A 20,308-nucleotide genomic window follows, 5' to 3' on the forward strand; every position below is an offset into this window, starting at 1 on the left:
ACTCAATTGTGCTATTATTTTATCAATATCAAAATGTTGCAAAATTTGCCCAAGCTCCTTATTGTCAAATGGAGTAGAATTTACAGTTCGTGTACCTTCTGGTGAACAAAAACACTGGTTCATATAGTTAGCTATTTTGTGACCTACAGGTTTCCTCAATTTTCAAGTGCACCTTGCAGTGCACTCTTTTTAAAATATAAACTTCATATACCAGTGTTGCATACTGCTGCGTCTTAATTAAGCTCCACTTTTAGACTAGACAAATTGTAGTAACAAAATATTTCGGTGCTTATTTCCCCTTTATCTATTAGGGTTACCCAAGAAATCGAATTAGCCTCCTTCTGCTATGACATAATGAAGGGGAACAGCGTTTACAACGCAACTTTAACAACGCAGTACCTTTACGACGCAACCATTACAATGCAAGTCATTACAACGACTTGCGCTGGGGGCGCTCTAGGATAGGGAATAGTTTTAATTTACTATCCAACACCTTCCCTACTATCCACGGGGACTGGAGTTGGAATAGTAAATTAAACTATTCACTATCCAGCGCCCCCCAACGCAAGTCATTGTAACGACTTGCGTCGTAAAGGCATGCGTTGTTAAAGCATGCGTTGTAACGACGTACATCCCATAACGAATCCACTTCAGCCCTGAAGTTGCTTAGCATAATTATTATTCTTGGCAAAACGCGTAGCTATTGCATGTTTGCTGTCGCTGAATATCCCCTCTACCATGCTATCAAAATCTGCCTCGACAGTGCTCATAGGTCGGTCAATGATTACAATGCTGATTTCAAACTCAAAGAAGGCTTCAGTGGGTAACTGTATTGAAGCATACGAATTAACCATAAAGAGCAAAAACAGATTTTATATTAGTGTTTTATTCAAGGTTTATTTTTAGTGGTTTCAAATACAGCATATTGGGTTTTCTATGCCAACAGAATGGAAGACTCTAATGTACCCATCACACTGCTAAAAAACAAAACGCAAGACTAGAAGAAAGGTCTCATTTAGGGTTTTTAAGCAACACCACTGTGCAGAAACAGTAACAATAACTGTTCCCCACACATGGCTTTGTCTAATAAGCTTTTCCAATGAAAGGCAATCACAACACAAAATAGGACATTGACTCGTACCAAGCGTTCTCCACATACAGGGTGAGCAAATATAAAGAGGGTGTGTAATGTCAAAAGGTAATAAACAAGACACAGTTATGAAACACATTACTAAAAACTCCCTTTCACATACAAAGTCTGCATGCTCTGCAATGGACTGTATGCTCTGTCATGGGTAAACTTTGAGAATTTCATATGAGATTGTTACCTTTTACCTTAAAATTCATTATCTTTTACTTTAAGACTGGTAAACTTTTTCGAAAAGTCATGATTTGTCCCGTATTTTTCTTTCCGTTATAAATAGAACTATGTAAAAAAAACAAAAAGTGCGACGTACACCTTGACCTTGAAAGCATGATTGGAGCATATACCCGATAAGGACCTCAGTGATCTGCAAACGCAAGTGATTTCCGGTTTGTTTTTTCACCTCCGAAATGTCATCCTTTTCTCGAGGATGAAAAAGCAACATTAGCATCCCAGACAAACACTGAAAGGTACACTAGGTTTTGAAGGTAGCTATGCTGTAAAATATTTGTAAATGATTGTGCAGTTCCCAATTCTATGGCTCAAATTCAAGTCCTAAACCAAGCTTGTGGCCACCAGCGTTCACGTTCTTCCCATCCAGCAAAGCCGATAGTGTCAATTTGATACCTGTGGGACAAGAGGAAAGAAATAATAATGTAACACTGCATCACAAGAACATCAGATGTCATCAGAATACAGAGGGGACGCTGCTATACCTTTTCTCTTTTTCATAATTATTTACTAATGCATACTAAATGCAGCAAAATGAAAAATGTTGGTTGGAATGCTATGCCAAGGTTAAAAAACACAAAAGTGGACATCCATTCCGGAAAACCTTTTTTGCATTGTTAAATTCATGAATTGAAAGGCAATGTATTTTTTGTAATCAGACCTTTTGCTTTCTCCTGTACTGCTGCTCAGCATTACTTAAGTCGTTAATCATAAATGTGTGCCATTTAAAAATAGGGAAGAACGAACTTTAGTGGGGCTAAGCAGATAATGGGTAGATGTGCCCTTAAGCGTGTGCATCTTGCTGCTCATCTCATCAGCATGGAGAGTCAGATTGATAATTTATGAGCTACCTGGAGTTTCTAAAGGCCTGGATTGGCCTTCCATGTGGCAGCTCATTTAGCCAAATAATCAAGGTCTTAAAAGTATTCGATCACATTATCTCTTCCGTCTATGGCATATAAGCGTTTAGGCATTGCTCGCAGTACTCTGTAGCATAAATCTTACAGATTCTTGAGTTCCACACCCTTCTTTAAACACACACCACCTTTCCTGGCTGAAAAAAACACCTCAGGAATCAAACACGGTACACAAAGCAATGCCATGAGCAAACTTGAAATCACAGAGTGAATAAATTGAAAGAGCAGGGGTCAACATTTTTCACATCCCGCAATAGATCGTACACACTCACTCAAGTCCAAATCAGAAAGAACTTGAAAACTAACTCATCTCTTAAAGAGACTCGCCATCTGCCATCGAAAAATAAACTTAAAGAGCTTTTACCCTTGGGGTACACATTATAGAGAGAAATCAACTGCCTCATTACTACCCACTTACTATAGGGACACCACAAAACTGAATTGTTCACATACGCCATATTCTAAGTGCAGTATTTAATAGTTTCCTATTTAGGTTTGTGCTAAACAAGACTTAAAAAATATATTTCTCGTTTCTCACGTAGCTAAGTTCAAAAGCACAACCTCAAAGTAAAATTATGTTTTGTCTAACAAGACACACCAAACCCAGGATAACGTCATGTCTTGCAGAAGCACAAGTTTCATAGCCACATCAAATGAAGCTTGCGCCCTAAGAGACCAAACGGGCCAAAAATGTAAACAAAAGGAGTAAGCAGTTCCCAAAGTTCAACGAAACTATCCAATGATGCAGAGTTTAAGGAGAGCAAAAGGGATCATTTTAGTGTCAGGAGGTAATACAAAAGTTACTATTTTACTTGGAGCAGGAAGCTGAATTGGGTGAGGTTAGTCAAACGTTTGAGAAGAACAAGGCTTTGAAATAGAGCAAGGACAAAGGCAGGATGGAGGGACAGATGGGTGGGAGGGAGGTTGACCGATAGTCAGAAAAGAGCAAATCAAGCCAAGACTGTCCTATTCTACCCGACTATTCCTGGAAAAGTGAAGGGGTAAGAGGAAAAAACAGGCTTGAGGATAAAATATATGACATTGCAAAGCGCACACAGAATACAATGCCGCCCTGGTCTCAGAAAAGAGATCCAAATACTCTAAAATAAACTGTAAAGAAATAATACCACGTCCACTCCTACAAATCTGTGCAAAACTGAAACATCATTAAATACTCCAGAGTAATAAAGGTATAATACTGTGGCAAACCCACATATTAATTGACCCCTTGAATGATCTAAAATGTAACTAGCTAAAACAATTTAAGGGGCAGCATGTATCTGCATGACTGTCTCCAATCACTGACCATCAAGGTAGATGACGAAAATGAAACCAATTGATGGTGAAATTTAAGAGCCCAAGAAACAAGTCAAAACTTGCCCAAGTCTAATTTCCTGAAAGCATAAAAATAAACACAGCAGTACGAAAACACCCAGGATCAAACAAAGTATAAGAGAAAACTTTATTATCTAGAACATGGCTTCTTCGTGAGGTGGACACTATTAAGCATCAAAGAGCAAATGTCTGAAAGGAAACAAGAAACAGCTCAGGAGTGTGACTTGAGTATCTAAAACTAATGCGGAGTTGTGGACCTCAGGAAGTTCAGCAATGACTTCATTACTGGGTGTGATTGCAGAAGCTTAATGGACATGGCGAGGTGCTCAGGAGAAAATACTGCTTCCAAAGATCTCTCAGTGACCCAAAATACCCTGAGTCACAGACACACAGCACGGAATGATTAGAGGAACTTAAGCTTGTTTGGTGGTAGAATTTAGAGGAATGCAGTAGAGGTGGGAATACCGTTTAAAGTACCGGTAATGTAATTCCTGTGTCCTCGGACTGCAAATGGAACGAACAGTAAACTTGGTTTTGGTAGCTATATCAAGTAACGAGGAATAAGCTGAAGGACTTTTTATATTCTCGCAAAGTGATCTTTCACCCTCTCCTGGTCTTGTGAATGTGCTCGTCCAAGGTATTCAGCCAGTTATAAAATATTTATGTTTTTAATAATAGTTTCTCTTTCTCAAAATTAAAGAGCATATAATGAAGATTCTCCTGAAGAAAAACTGGATGACAGGTAGAAATTATTTCATTTATTAGTGCATTTTGGAAGTCGGGCTGCAAATCCGAATACATAGTTAATGACAGTGTTAGTATTTATGTAGCACTGTACATCCAGTTGTCCGGGACCTTGTATGATGACTCACGAAAACAAGCAAGTCTTCATGGCAGATCGGAGTTTAGCAATGTTTATCTCTAATAAAATGTTTAACAGAAATGTGTTACAGATGCAAATGGCCTGGATAATTTTGTCTTTTGAAGAAGATAAAGATTGTCAATAGTGTTATTTGTGCATCTTTGTGTTATGATTGATAATCATATTGTGGCGAAAAATTTAAACTAGCTCTTTTTGTCTCCCAATACAAGGTAAGTGGTATATTCTCCTATGTTATATGTTATTCAAGAGACGCTCCAACAGTCACACCTGCAAGAAAGCCAGCTAGTTTACTGAAGACCTCCAGGCCTCCAAGCGAACCTACCGAAAACTGGAGAAGAACTGGCTCTGTGAACAAACACCGGACTGCTACGCAGACCCCAAGAGCGCCACCCGCAGACACCATCACCTCATCTGATCTGCCAAAAGGACCTCCTTCAAAGACCACCTAGACAACAATGCACACAACAGCAAAGAGCTCTTCAACACCGTGAAGGAACTCTCCAACCCCAGCTCCAACGACGTGCCACTTTCACAAAACCTGTGCGACTCGCTGGCCACCTTCTTCCAACGCAAGATCGCAGACATCCACGACAGCTTCAACGCCACGCCTGCCCTGACAACCACCGAGACCTCCGCCCACACGACCACTATCCGTACCAACCGCCTGCTCGCCTGGACCAACATCACCAACGACAACACCATCAAGACCATGAACACCATCCACTCCGGATCTCCGTCAGACCCATGCCCATACCACATCTTCAACAAAGCCAGCTCAACCATCGCACGCCATCTCCGAAAAGTCATAAACATCTCATTTGAGACAGCAACCTTCCCAGAGAGCTGGAAGCACGCAAAGATAAACGCCTTACTCAAGAAACCCAAGGCAGACCCCAAGGACCTAAAGAATTTCTGGCCCATCTCCCTGCTCCCGTTCCCGGCGTAGGTCAGAGAAGATCGTCAACAAACAACTGACCCGCTACGTCGATGAGAACGGCATCTTGGACCCTTTCCAGTCCAGGTTCCGCAGCAACCACAGCACCGAAACTGCCCTCATCGCCGCCACCGATGACATCAGGACCCTGCTAGACAACGGAGAAACAGCGGCCCTCATCCTTCTGGACCGGTCAGACGCCTTCGACATGGTCTGCCACCGCACACTACGAACACGCCTCCAAGGCGCCGGGATCCAAGAGAAGGCCTTGGACTGGACCACCTCCTTCCTCGCCGGCAGGACACAGAGTCTGCTATCTCCCCCCTTCTGCTACGAAGCCAACAAGATCATCTGCGGCGTACCCCAGGGCTCATCCCTCAACCAAACGCTGTTCTACATCTACATGGCACCACTCACCCACGTTGCCCGACTGCACAACCTCAACATCATCTCCTATGCTGACGACACCCAGCTGATCCTCTCCCTCACCAAAGACCCCCACACCGCCCAAACCAACCTCCACAAAGGAATGAAGGCTGTCGCCGTATGGATGAGGAACAGCCGACTAGAGCTGAACTCTGACAAGACGGAGGTCCTCATCCTTGGATCCTACCACCTCGGCCTGGGATGACGCCTGGTGGCAGACCGCACAGGGACCAGCCCCAACACCCACAGACCTCGCACACAACCTAGGGGTCATCCTCGACTCCACCCTCTCCATGACTAAGCATGTCAATGCTGTCTCTTCCTCATGCTTCAACACCCTCCGCATGCTTCGCAGGCTCTACAAGGGGATCCCCACCGAAATGAGAAGAACGGTCACCCAGGCCCTCGTCAGCAGCAGACTGGACTACGGAAACGCCCTCTACGCAGGAGCCTCGGCCAAACTCCTGAGACGGCTGCAACGCATCAAGAACGCCTCTGCACGCCTGATCCTCGACATCCCTCGCCGCAGCCACATCACACCCCACCTGAGAGACCTGCACTGGCTCCCCGTCAACAACAGGATAACCTTCAAGCTACTCACCCACGCACACAAGGAACTCCACAACACCGGACCAGCTTACCTCAGCAGACGACTCCGCTTCTACACCCCCATCCGCCAGCTTCGCTCCACCGACCTCGCCACAGTCCCTCTGCATCTAAAGAGCGACCTCCGGCGGCAGATCGTTCTCCCACCTCGCCACCAAGACCTGGAACACCCTCCCCACCCACCTATGTCAGACCCAAGACCTGCTGACCTTCAGAAGACTCCTCAAGACCTGGCTTTTTGAGCAGTAGATGCACCCCCCCCCTACACCTTGAGACCCTCACAGGTAAGTAGTGCGCTCTACACATATTATGATTGATTATTCTTATCTTTATAAAACTACCAACCAATATGTTGCCTAGATTGACAAGTGGTTTGAGATAAGGATTAATGTAAAACAGCTCAAAAGGTCTTTTAGACACTTTTCATAAAACCCATTTAAGAGTTACAGAACTGGCAAAGAAGTCTTTTTTTAAATCTAAAAGTAATGGTTAGAGAACATGAGATATGGTTATATACTTTGTTAGAAGATTCTAATAGCCTTCTCACCTGCAGATTAAGTAAAACGTGTTCGTCTGGATTTTCTTCTAATGAGAAGTTCTAAATTAATCTCAGACTGAGATGATTTATGCTCATCCGGGTCAACCCTTCCCCTTGGTCTGTTAAATACTACATCTCTTATTTTTTTTTAATACCATAAAGGGACAAATCACAGGTTTATCTGTAAACAGATGTGAAGAGTCTTCACAAAAGTAGTTTTTTTGTGTTATATTCGAATAAGGCTACATGTAAAACCTGAGCTGTATTTACCAGCTTTCCTTCACGAGACGTAAACTGTATGTGTAACTGCTATCTAAATCAACAGGATGTGAGGATTGCTTAACGAGTATGGGGGAAACTAGTGAAAGGAGGTTGTGTGGTCATAACACATTTGAATCACTTTTCATTACACTGCCCACATATAATAAATTGCTATGGTATACTAATGCTGGTGCACAGAGAATCCAACAGTGCAATGTCTGTTCTAGGGCACAGACATGTCAAGGACAAAATACAGTTCTGATGATTAAATAATGCATTTTACTTCGAATACCGTCTGCCAACTATAATTTACAGACCTAATACATAGAAAACATGTAGACGTTTCTCTCATGGTAAACAAAATTATAACATAATAAAACCAATTCATGACAGCAGTAGAAAGGTAAACATGAAGGTGGGGTGGCTGGTAGGACAGAAAGAGCTTTACGTTCACGGTGGGCTCTCAATGTGTCATAAAAAGGATAGTAAGGTTTTTTGACTTGGAACCCCAGTCTCACTCAGCTGATTCCATGCCACTGTACTCACCTGGCTTAAGAGTCTGAGTGTACCCTAATCCAATCAGGCTGGAGTTATTCACTTTAGCCTGCAAAAAAAACAAGTTGCATTATCAAAATGTATTTATGTAAATGTGTTTAACTAAATATACAGTTTAACAAGAAGTAAACAAGACGTCTGATTTCTGTATTTTATAGGTATTGTGGGAATATAGGTTTCTTCCAGGTCTACTAAAAAAGAGAAAAGTTACTTACTTTTAATACTAGTTGTCCATCATAGCTATCCTCTTTAAATTCATACGCCAGGCTCTAGGTGGTTTTGGAAGGATGAAAACCTGTATGTAAAGCTCCACGTTTCACAAGGAGATATTTGGTTTACCTGACCTCTTGTTTTGTCAGTTAAGTGCATTAGAGCTTTCTTCAGATCTAGAAGGTGAAGAGATTTCTAAACCGGAGGGGAAGGGTTAGGAAAAACAACAAAAGGGAAAATTTGTGAGGGAGACCTCAATATAATTAAATGTCTCCCTCACAGGGTACCTCCTAGTCCATCCTAGGGCTTACCTGTGCCTGGTTTTGCCACCAGACAATGTGCTTTTGAACCCCACTTAAGCATCTTGAGACTCCCACCTCGCTGTTCTCTCGATTGATTTTTTCTCACAATCTCCATCGCTCTCTTGGTTTTGTTTCATTCATTTGTGACCTCTTGATTTATGCCTTTTAATTGCCTGTTTTTACACTCTGCTTGTGTGCCATACATTTATTGTGAGCTTTTGCATTGTGCCACCCTGGCCCACTTTTTTCACTCTGGGTGTCATCTCTTTATTCTATAACCTTTGCTTAGTGTCTCTTACTCAGTTTTCACTCCATGTGTGCTTCTCTGCTGGATTGTGACCTTCGTTTTTGTGCCAGATCTCCTTAGCTGTACCCTTCGTTTTAACACTTTTCCACGCCATCAGCACTCCTCAAATGCTCCCACGCCCCCTTCACTACTGCCCACTGCCACTGCACTCTCCTACCCCTCCCCAAAGACCTACTTAATAGATGCCATCTCTGGCATGCCAAAGGCAAGCCAGTCATTGCATGGTCAGCATCCACGGCTAGGAACCCTGGTCCTCCCCTACACACCTCTGCCATGCCCCGCTCCACCGTGCTCTCAACCCCGACCACGGCTTGCCACACTGCTGCCACAGCGCATCCATCACACAACATGGAGGCAGCGTCGACATGCGACTCCTGCAAGTTCTTATGCACTCTGACACCCTTAAACCCACCACTGCCACACCAACAGCACCCCACCAGCTCACATTCACACAAACCACCCACCTACTCCCACAGACCAACTGGACTCCCTGCTGGACTCTGACATGGACACGCCCCTCCCTTTCTCACCCCCAAGCGAGTGCCCCAACCCACCCAGGGCAGCGGACTGGCAGTGCCGGCAAGGCAGATTCACAGTTGTGCATATTATGCAGGATTCGATGTAGGATTCGAGCAGTGAAACGCGATGCCTGGTCCCGGCGGACCAGGTGTTACTTGCCGCATTAGACTGTGTGAGGGCCAGTCCTATCTCTGGTGAGTTGCTGGTAGGCGTCCACCTGGCAGCTACCCAGTTCACCATACTATTGAGGTGGAGATGTGTCACCGTGCCCTGATGAAATTGCCGCAAAATTCTAGGGCACTGAAACATGTTGGCCGTTCAGGTTAAAATGGTCTAAACATGCCACTTTTTTAATTGGGTGTGAACACCAGTTAAGAAATAATGAATAAGTATGATAGATGTTCACAACCTATTTTAATGGGGAGTGCATTTGACTCTGTTTACCCATTACAGGCTTAGATGGTAGATAGTTTACACTATTATTTTTACACCTTTCTCATTTATGGGTTAAATTTTCACAAATGAAGATGGTACAAGTTTGTGTGTTTGTTGTAACCAGGCCATTATACTTACTACCCCAATTCTCGGAACACTGGCTACTGAGTCATGGCGTGTGCTTCACCAGCTTATGCATACCCCTGTAGCTCTGCAAGAAAGTGTTAAACTGTAGTGCTGTATGGAGATCCCAGTAACAGTGGATACAATATACACTGCTCTTTCAAACAAGAGTTCACAAAAAGGACATGAAAAAGTGTAAAAAAAACAAAAGTGTCTCGGATATTGGCCTTGTAGTGTTTCCCGGTACTCATCATTTCAGATCCTGTTGTGATCTTTACTCTGAGGAAGGTCAGGAACATGGTAGTTTCTTTGGCCCAGGTGTTTCTCACTTTCTCAACATTTTGTAACACTTCCAAACCATGGCCTTGTTGACAGTTTAGCTCTATTTGTAAATGTGAGAGGTATTTCTTCTACTAGAAAATATACTCTATAATGCAAGTGTCAGAAATTGCATTTCTGGTTGGCAGAGGTATGCACCCTATACCAACAGGAACAACAATCCAAGTTAGGGTAAGTCTGGTAGCTGGCACAGAGCAGTCAGGCTTAACTAAGGGGCAATGTGCAAAGTGTTTGTGCACAACACACATAGCACAAAAGTACGCCACACCAGTTAAGAAAAATAAATAATATTTTTCATTAGAAAAATAAGACCAAAAACTAAAAAAATCCTATAAATTGAAGTCAAGGTATGAATTGTTAGTGCTTAGGAGCAGATAGCGCCAACTGGGGCGATCTGGTTGCACTTGGCTAGGGAAAAACCAAATGGTCAGGCAGACTGCGATGGAGCACGAGCTGGATACAGGAGCCAAGCAAGCCCACTGAACAGTACCTTAGATGCGTCGAGGACGATGTGTGAAGCAAAGGAAGTGATGAGTCACTACTGATTGTAGAGCAGTAGGTGATGCATCGGATCCTAGCTGCGCGGAGTTGAGGATGCATCAAGAGTCACGATGCGATGGACATAGAGGTGATGCATCGTTATCGAACCACTGGGTTTGGTCCTTCTCAGAAGCCCTTTCTTTCCTCGACTTGCTATGATGTTTATTGATTTGCTTTGGCACGGCTTGACTCCTGGTCTCAGTTTCAGAGTCTGGTGACAGTCTCCAATGAGGAACATCACCTTGGACTGAACCTGGGAAGATGTAAACAGCCCTTACAGGTGCAAAGTGCCAGCTCCTCCCATTCTGCTCAAGATGACCCATCAACATGCAGATGGCTACTCACCGGTCCTTTGTGTGTGGCTGTTTAGAGGGAATGCAGGAAGCCAGCTGTTGCCCACCCAAGTAATGTATTCCAGAGACAGGCAGAAGGCACCAAAGGTTTTAAGTAAGAAAATTCCAACGCTCTAAAAGTGGCATTTTCGGAACTGCAATTTAAAACCCACTTCACTTTAAGTAGTGTTTGTAAATTGTGATTCCAGAAACACCAAATTTGATTTACCTTATGTTTTCCGAATTGGAAACTACACTTATTAAAATGAAATAAGGCAGTCCAAATGCTATCCTATGGGAGAAATAGGATTTGCAGTAGTGAAAAACGAATTTAAGAGTATTTCACTATCGGCACATGTAAAACTTAAATGTACATGTCCTACTTTTTAAATACATTGCACCCTGCCCATGGGCTGTCCAGGGCCTACCTTAGGGGTGACCTTTATGTAATAATAAGGAAGGTTTGGGCCCTGTAAATAGCTTAACTTGCCAGATAGACATCACAGTTTAAAGCTGCACACACAAGCTCTGAGACATGCTACTAAAGTGGGTGGCACAACCAGTGCTGCAGGCCCACTAGTAGTATTTAATTTACAGACCCTGGCACACGTAGTGCACTTTACTAGAGACTTATAAGTAAATTAAATATGCCAATTGTGGATAAGCCAATGTTACCACATTTAGGTAAAGAGCACAAGAACTGGTTAGCACTGATAAAGTGCACAGATTCCTTAAGCCAACAAAAACGAATTCAGCAAAAATGGGAGGAGAAAGGCAAAAAAATGTGGGGGTGACCCTGCAGAAATAGCCATTTCCAGCAGTAAGTCTGCCCAGTCAGCTCTATTGTTTGCATAACGTCAGTTCCATAGTGCAGTTTTAGGAAATAACATGCAAAATATGGTTTTGTAGCATTCGGATTCTGTGCCAGTTGTGTTTTTCAAGGAATTCAGATTGGAATGTGCTTTAGAATTCATCATCGGAAAACGGCGCAATAAATGTGATTGGAAGAATAGTGGTAGTACAATAAATATTCCACTGATATAAGGAACCATAAAAAACACCCAAGAATGCGCTGAATGGTCGACAGCGATTCAACCTGTAAGTCGGAAAGGGCAGCCTCCGGAGAGTGGAACCTTGAATAAACAAGGCTGCAGATGAGGAAGGATGTCGAGCATGGGTATATAAGCAGTCAGGGCTACGGAAACAATGTCACGCCCTCCACAAGAGTAAAGCCTGGGTAAAGGAATCCAGCGTTAGTCTGGAACCGGACAAGCCGATGAGTCAAGTATGCACCATACTCCGACTCTTCTTGGATCATACATGGTTCCCCATCATTGCACTCCGACGTGAAGGCACGCCTTCGATACCTTGACCGATGTACTCTTGTCTCTTGTCAGAGAAGTTATTTCCTACCTCTTGTGGACTTGTTCCCATTACAGCACTGACAGAACTCCTTGTAACCCGGACCTGATGATGACCTGAATTATTTACAGGTTGAAACGCCGTGGACCATTCAGCGCATCCTTGGGCGTTTTTATGGTTCCTTAAAATTAGTGGAATATTTTCTGTACTATCAATATACTGTTTTGTAACCAATCTCAGGTCATTTTCTGTGCTCTTTTCCATTGTATCTCATTATCTCACGCGTCACTTGCGCCGTTCACTTCTTGCACAAACACAGATATGCACACAAATGTTTGGGTTAAACCCACACACAATGCAAATAGTGATGATATAACTATTGCTGTCTATATTTTTCTAAACATTGTTGATTGCTACATTTCATCTACCCATGTCTCGACTGGGTTATCTTCTGTAATCCTTCTTGTTAGAATTCATCATGACATATTATAATTCTAAACTTTACAGTCAAGATTGTTTTCAAGTACAGAATGATGATAAAGCTGAATGCTTAATCTCCCCATTTAATCCTGCACTTTCTCAAACTTGCAGCGATTATCTTCAGACTATATTACTTTTATTAAGTTTATTCTAGGACCAGCTCACTACACTATGACATCATATTACCAGATTCTCCACCGGGTGACCCATTATTAGCCATTTCTGTATCAGTGCTTAAGTTTAGTCTGTGTTTGATGCTACTTGATACCAGCACTTAATTCTCAACATCAACACTTATGACAGTCCACCACATGGTGGCACTGGTTGACTAATTCTGAGGTGAGCACAATAATAGAGTTATTCTGTATACATTAAAAAATACTGGCTGCCCAGGCTATTCATGTAGCTTTGGGTGGCCTGCAATGATCACACCTGTAAGAGTGTGATGGTTAGTAGTTGTGCTTGTACTGGCATTGGCAGCACTGACAGGGGCAATGGGTGGAGCTAACTGAAGTGGTCTACTGAGAAAGGCCCTTAATATTTTACAATCTAACCAATGGTTTTAATGGCATACAGAGTCCGATATTGCCTTAAGGCCAGAATGAAGGCAACTTTTCAACAAAGCTGTTGGAAGTTTTCCTTATGCACAAGGAGAGTTTATTTATTTTGGAAGGGAGTACATCAATTCCAATGGTGAGAAGGTATTCTCACTGCAGAATAAACTTTGACTAAGGAAAAAAATCTTAGCTGGAAAGGTGAAAAAGTGTATCCGAGAAGAATGTTTGCTGTATGCTGTAGTAGTTATTAAAAGAGACTTGGAGGCCAATTGTAAATCAGACATAGTAAGAAAAGATGAGGCTATACAGTTTATTGCTAGCATGTTCTTGGATCTTTCATGTTACTGTAACACCATAAGCAAAATGTCTTCCACCTAAACAGTGACGTACAGTAAGATATGGCTGCTGATCTCAAGAAAAAAGTGAGGCTTGTGGAGTATTTCAATCACTGTAATGGAGCTACTCAGGGGTTATTCCCCCTAAATTGGAATGGCAGGATGCTGTGAGGTGAATGTTATTGCTACTCCAAGACAGAAGATACAATTGACAAGGAAACCTTCTGTGAGGCTGATCAAATGGCTGTCGACGGTTCAGGCAACTGCAATGGTAGTACATTCAAAAACAACCTAATTTTGTACACTCCACCTGAAGAAGACCTTCAGAAACAAAGAAACGGGGGGGGGGGGAAGGATAAAGAAAATGCTGATGCAGCCGATTAAAAGGGCATTGCCACCAAAGTCGGGTTCAGGGTGCATAGATGGAAAGTTTCTACATTCTGGGTGGTTGCTGAGCAGAGAGCTCGATTTGTAAGGAAATGCGTGCAGACAAATATTCTCCAAGCTTTTTGTTGCACAATGATGAAGATGAATAAATCCAGTCAGCAAAGATTACAAGACTATCTGACACATACTCAAGAGGGTCTCGTTCCTCCTCAAAATGTGAGGTGATATATGATAGTTGTGTCATCTATCTGAACAAACACATAGTCTGTTGTCATGCAGTGGAGGAAGGATTCGAGGACCAGTCTGACTGCATTCAGCGCCATCATACGTCCTATGTGTAAGTCACTGTAGGAAAGTGCCACCTATTGACATGGTCACCCCCACTGGTACTGATGTTGTTGATTGGTAGTGCACAGAGACCCTGGTTGCCAAGCCCTATTGCCAGTGCTCTTTCCCTAAAACAAGACCATGCTAAATTGTAACCCAATTGGACTTAAGAACCCCAGTAAGTCCGAGGTGAATGGTACCCTGGTACCCAGCACATAGGTGCTAAATAGGGTGCCTTAGGGCTGCAGCATGTATTATACCACCTTAAGGGATCGACACACAAACTGCACGTAGACTGCCATTGCAGGATGTGTGGAATGGTGCAAGCCCTTCCAAAAACCCAGCATTACACACTCCGTGTGAGAAATGTCAAGTACCCTGTATGTACTATATGCAAGTCACAGCTACAGCAGGCCGTAGAGCCCTAAGGCAGGGTGAATTATATTACATGTGAGGGTACACCTGCATGAGCAGATATGGCCATGTGATGTCTAGCTCCATTGCTAGACATTGCAAATGACCAGGAAGCCATTAGAAATATATGCACTGTTAATTACACGTTACCCAGCAACATAATAGCTTTACTAAAAATACTGATGTTAGGTAGCAAACATCTAATCTTAATTATACTTAATAATACTTAATACTGATGCCAGTACCAGATTTAAGAAGACATGCACCCAGAGGGCACCTTAGAGGTGCCCCTGAATCCCTACTAGTCTTGGTGTGCTGGCTGACTATTATTGTTCATCCTGCCACCACAGACTACTGCCTGACCCCCTGCAGGTGAGAGCCTGCGCTCTCAGTGGCCAGGAACAATGTCTGTCTGGAGGAATGTTATTACACCTCCCGTAGCAAGATGGCTAGAGAATTTAGCATATCAAGGCCAGAAGATACATGACCACTGCTTCCCCCCCCAGACCTTGTGAACACCACCTACTGCCCTGAGGCCCATCTGGCACTCACCAGGGCAGGTGGGAAATTAGATATTAAGGAGGCGTGTTTCACTTACAGGCTAGTCACACCCCTAAGGTGGTTTCACCTAGAAGGGTTTCACCATCTTGGATTTTCTGAAAATCGAGAATTCTGGGTCAGGGTTATGCCCACTCCACACAGGAAGTGGTTATATAGGGGGTGTAGTCACCCCAGTGGTAGGAAGCCCATTGGCTACTACCATATACTCCCATAAAAACCCCTAAATTCAGTATGTAGGGTCCCCATGACACCAGAGTGACGGATTTGTCTACCTAGGAACAGAAAACGGGCAAAGAAGAACAATTCCCGCAAGAACTGAGGACTAACCCTGAACTTGGCATCAAATCCCACCTGACTGCTGGGAACTCTACAATTGCAAAGACCTACCTCTGACTCATTCAAAAGCTGTGCTTCCTCCCCAGCACTTGGAGGACTGTCCAGCACGTTGCCAACCATCTAGCATCTCCTTTAAGGTGGAGGAGCCATCCTCCTGCATCTGCAGGAACAGACCACACTTGTCCAGTGCATTGTTAAGCTGGCCATCAGGCCCACCGAGGAAGCATCACACCAGGAGGAGGTTTTCCAGAATCCAGGAGATTAGCTCCGTCTCTCCACCAAGTTTCGAGATGCTAGACCCTCCAGGGGCCCCCCCTGCACCAATACCTTTGGTACCGGAGCACTTGCAGCAACCAAGGCTTGTTAGTGTCCAGCCCGGACACCATTGCTACCAAAATGACCTGCATGACGAGGGACTTCATGATCGATGAGGCTAACAGCGAGAGTGGCCTTGCTGTCTTGTTGTCCTCCCCTCTACAGGTCCAACAGAGACCCATGAAGGCCTCCAACGCACGTGGCCAGCTGGCCAAATACTTCTGCACCCGGGCCCTACAACCTGGGTTCACGACAACCAACTGCGCCCCTTGCTCTAAAGACCCTCACAAGCCGGGCTCTCCTTTGGGTTCTTCCAGACTTGTCCCCAAGTTCCCCAACTTGCAGCCTTTGTCTTCAGGTGGCCCTTGCTTTCAATGGTGTAGCACTCAAGGTTACCAACCTGAACAGCACCACTGCAACCTGACATGCCAGGGCAGCTAAACTAAAACTGCTGGTGGTTCTTTTGACCTTGATCCTCTAGCACCTTACGTTCCAAAGGGCACCCCCGAATTTCGACAAGTGTATGTTTGCCGTATATGTCTTTCCTCCCATAGGATAACATTACTGTTTTAGAGGACCATACCTCAAAAAACATTTGACTATTTCACTGTTTTCTCTTTAAATCCATGAGTCTGAAAGTACTTATGATCTTGGTGTCTAAAATATAAAAAGTGGTGTTATTTTTCTAAATTGGTTTTGGATTTCTTATTGACTGTCTCATTTATTGACTCTGTTTGTGCAACAAATGCTTAACACTCCTCTATGATCAGCCGAAGCTGCTCAACCACAGTACCACAAATAGAGCACTTGGGATTATTAAAGTAAGCCCTGTAAACAAATAAGGCTTGTCTGGGCTTTTGCATGGTGTGTGCATACACTGGCACTACAACATAAAAAGTCAGCTACCTGCAGTCCCTATCAAATGAAAAGTAATTTGCTCATGGAAAACTAACTTTCGCCATTCTTCACCTGGTAGCAATAGGAGACTAGGTAGGTTATACAGGGCCAGCATATCACCTGCACAGTGGTTAGTTTGCTGTAGTTAATGCTGGAGGTCTTTGGTAGTTACCTCAAGGCCTTCAAGAATCTTCTGGTATGAATTTGCTTTGTGGAGCCAACCATCCAAGAAGTAGTAGTCATGGATATCCATTGTCCATCGATGGGTTACGAACTAGTCATGCATATATTAAAAAAGGGGCAGAATTGGTTTCAGGCGAACATGAAGGCCATTGACTGGAAATAAGGATTTTTCACCAAGAAACCCAGGAATGCATGATGTTTCTTGGCGATAGAAATATGGAAATTGACATCCTTAAGACCTACAGAGCAAATATAGGTTGTGTTTCAGAAAAATCTTAAACAAGCAACATCTTGGACTTTTCTTTTCTCTCACATTTCTCAGATCAAGGGTTAGTCAAAATCAGTCTTTCAACCCTGTCTTTCTTTCTGCCAGGAATAAGCAGCAGTACATATCTTGGTGCATCTGATTTGTTGCTTCATATTCAGTGTGATCAAGCGGGTGTAGAGCATTGCTTTTAAATTTTAGTTGCTGTGTCTCCTGTGAGTCCCTGAGAAAGATGTTGCTGGACTACGGAGCTGATTACCCAAGAAGGTCAGCGTACACACGGACAAAGGGCTTGTTCTTGTTAACTTGCACTGGTATAGCACTAGGGGTTCGTGAGCCAGTGGAAGCTCAAGCTAAGCTTAAGCTAAATGCCTTGTTCCGACTCAGCTCGTGGTCCTCCTGGAACCTTGAGCCCAAAACAAGCAGAACTTTCATCTGGCGGCTGCCTTACACCTTCGTTCTACCCTCATGCCTAAAGAGTTAAAACCAAACCTTTAACATCTGATGTAAAAAAAAAAAAGAAAAAAAGACCAATAAATATCTCTTTGATGGCTGATTTGTACGTTGTGAACTCAGAAAACTTGCGACTAAGCTCAGCCTTCCTGCTTAACCAAACTGTGTGATCTTAGGCAAATATTTTATATCCCTGTTCCTCTTTTTTCTGCATTACTGCCTCACCCTCGTGTTCTGACCCGCATTCATATGTGATGACTTGCAAGCAGTTATTAGTGTGTACTTTATTCAGGAGAAGGCCAGACTTAAACGCATGCGTGATCTGACCAGATGCCAGTTGTCCTCAGAATTGTTGGCCCTTGAACAAAAACAGATATTTACCCTCCAAGAAGCTTTGGTGGAAGGTCTTGCGCAGTACAGGGTTAGTTACCAACAAAACAGCTAGATAAAGATAATGATATCCTCACTAGTTTGGCTCCCGCTTCCACAGGGAGATGGGAGGGAGGTGTGGTAGGGAGGGAGGTGTGGTAGGGTGGGTGGGAGGGAGGTGTGGTTGGGTGGGTGGGAGGGAGGGAGGGTGGTTGGGTGGGCGGGTGGGAGGGAGGGAGGGAGGGAGGGTGGGTGGGCGGTTGGGGCAATAAACCCGGTACTGTGCTGGCCCACAAACTGCGGGCCTTCAGAAATACTGGAAAAATTAGACTAGGGCACCACACACACACACCACCATGGCGAGCAAGCTTCAAGCCTTCCATTCTTTCCACCTGTCGAACAAGTTACTTACCTTTGGTAATGATAGATCTGTAAGAAACAGTAGTTAGTATTAGATTCCTTACCTTAGAATATCCCCAGGCGTCAGACTGGACCTGGAAATTTTTGCGTAGCAGTACCCTTGCGCGTCTGTAGGCGTCACCTGCGGCTCCGCGTCAGTCTTCGGCGTCGTGATGACATCGTCGGAGTACTTAGACGCCGCCTCCGCGTGCTGACGTCAGTTCTTATACACAGATTTTCCGCGCCAGAAACGCAGAGCCATGATAAAAACCAACACTGGTGCCATGAAACTAGGGCCCTGAAAGGGGATGACCTTAACCCTAGATATCGGTGCGCAGAACGGGGAGGATGGGTGGGTCGGTAAGGAATCTAATACCAACTACTGTTTCTTACAGATATATCGTTACCGAAGGTAAGTAACTTGTGCATCTGAAAGAAACAGGTTAGTATTAGATTCCTTACCTTAGAATAGATACCCCAGCAATACCAACCCCGGTGGTGGGTCTGCGAACCAATGATCACACCAGAAAGTCCTGGAGGACGGAACAGCCAAAGAAGCCATCCCCTACGGACTTGGCTGTCCAGGCAGTAGTGCCGTGCAAACGTGTGCAGCGAGGCCCACGTAGCTGCCTGACATGTCCTGCAAGGGGACTCCCCGGCCCAGGGCAGTAGAAGCCGCCGTGGCCCAAGTGGAATGGGCCCTCAGCCCAACAGGAGGCTTCTTTTTAGCCAAGGAGTAGCAGACTGATGCACAAGACGACCCACCGAGAGATGGTCTGCTTGTGCACCGCCCGACCTTTCTTAGCACGCACGTAACCAACGAAGAATTAGTCATCCACCCGGAACTGGCGAGTGCGATCCAGATAGGAGAGCGCACGTTTTGGGTCCAGACGGTGGAGCCTCTCTTCCTCTTTCGAGGGATGTGGAGGCGGAAAGAAGGTGGGCAAAGCTGCCCGATGTGGAAGGCTGTGACTTCCTTGGGCAGGAGAGAGCTTCTTGTCCGCAACACAACCTTGTCTGGATGGACAGAAAGGAAAGGACGTTTAGAGGAAAGAGCCTGGAGCTTACTCACCCTCCTGGTAGAGGTGATGGCAACGAGGAAAGCAGTCTTCAGAGTAAATAGGCGGAGAGGACAGTTATGAAGTGGCTCAAAAGGAGCGCACATCAAAAAAATAAGTACAAGGTTCAAGTCCCCCTGGGGCATCACGAATGTAACAGGAGGAAATATGTTTGTGATGCCCTTCAAAAACCTATTTACAATGGGGGACTTGAACAAAGATGGCTGATCAGGTAGCCTCAAGAAGGCTGAAAGGGCAGAAAGGCAACCCTTGATAGTGCCCAGAGGAGAGCCCTGCTGGGCAAGAAGAAGAAGGAAGAGGAGAACCTCAGAAAGGGGTGCAGAGAGAGGATCCACAGCCTTTGCTGTGCACCATGCCACAACTTTGTTCCACCTGCAGGCGTATACCGATTTTGTGGAGGGACGCCTGGCTGCCAGAATCACAGTACAAACTTCAGGAGGCAAGTCAAATGGCCTCAACTGTTGCTGCTCAATCTCCAAGCATGGAGGTAGAGACTGGACAGGTTCGGGTAGAGGACCGTCCCCTGCTGCTGCGACAGAAGGTCCTCCTGAAGAGGCAGACGAATCGGGGGATTGACAGACATACTGAGTAGCTCGGGATTTCAGTACCTTCGTGCCCAGTCCGGAGCCACAAGGATACTTAGGCCCGGTCG

The 20,308-nt window shown here is 44.5% G+C and overlaps 1 protein-coding gene across 1 annotated transcript in view; it reads right to left on the reverse strand.

The window, feature by feature from the left end:
- Nucleotides 1-866: 866 nt before the first annotated feature.
- Nucleotides 867-20,308, reverse strand: part of VDAC1 (voltage dependent anion channel 1) — a 158,193-nt gene continuing 138,751 nt past the window's right edge. Inside the window, exons 8-9 of the mRNA XM_078653162.1 lie at nt 7,822-7,879; nt 867-1,771 (exon numbers count right to left, since the gene is read on the reverse strand). Coding sequence (XP_078509288.1) covers nt 1,680-1,771; nt 7,822-7,879 — 150 coding nt within the window. The 3' untranslated portion in view covers nt 867-1,679. The remainder of the gene's footprint in view (nt 1,772-7,821; nt 7,880-20,308) is intronic.

Source organism: Lissotriton helveticus, chromosome 7, assembly GCF_964261635.1.
Source record: "Lissotriton helveticus chromosome 7, aLisHel1.1, whole genome shotgun sequence".
Taxonomy (NCBI): Eukaryota; Metazoa; Chordata; class Amphibia; order Caudata; family Salamandridae; genus Lissotriton; species Lissotriton helveticus.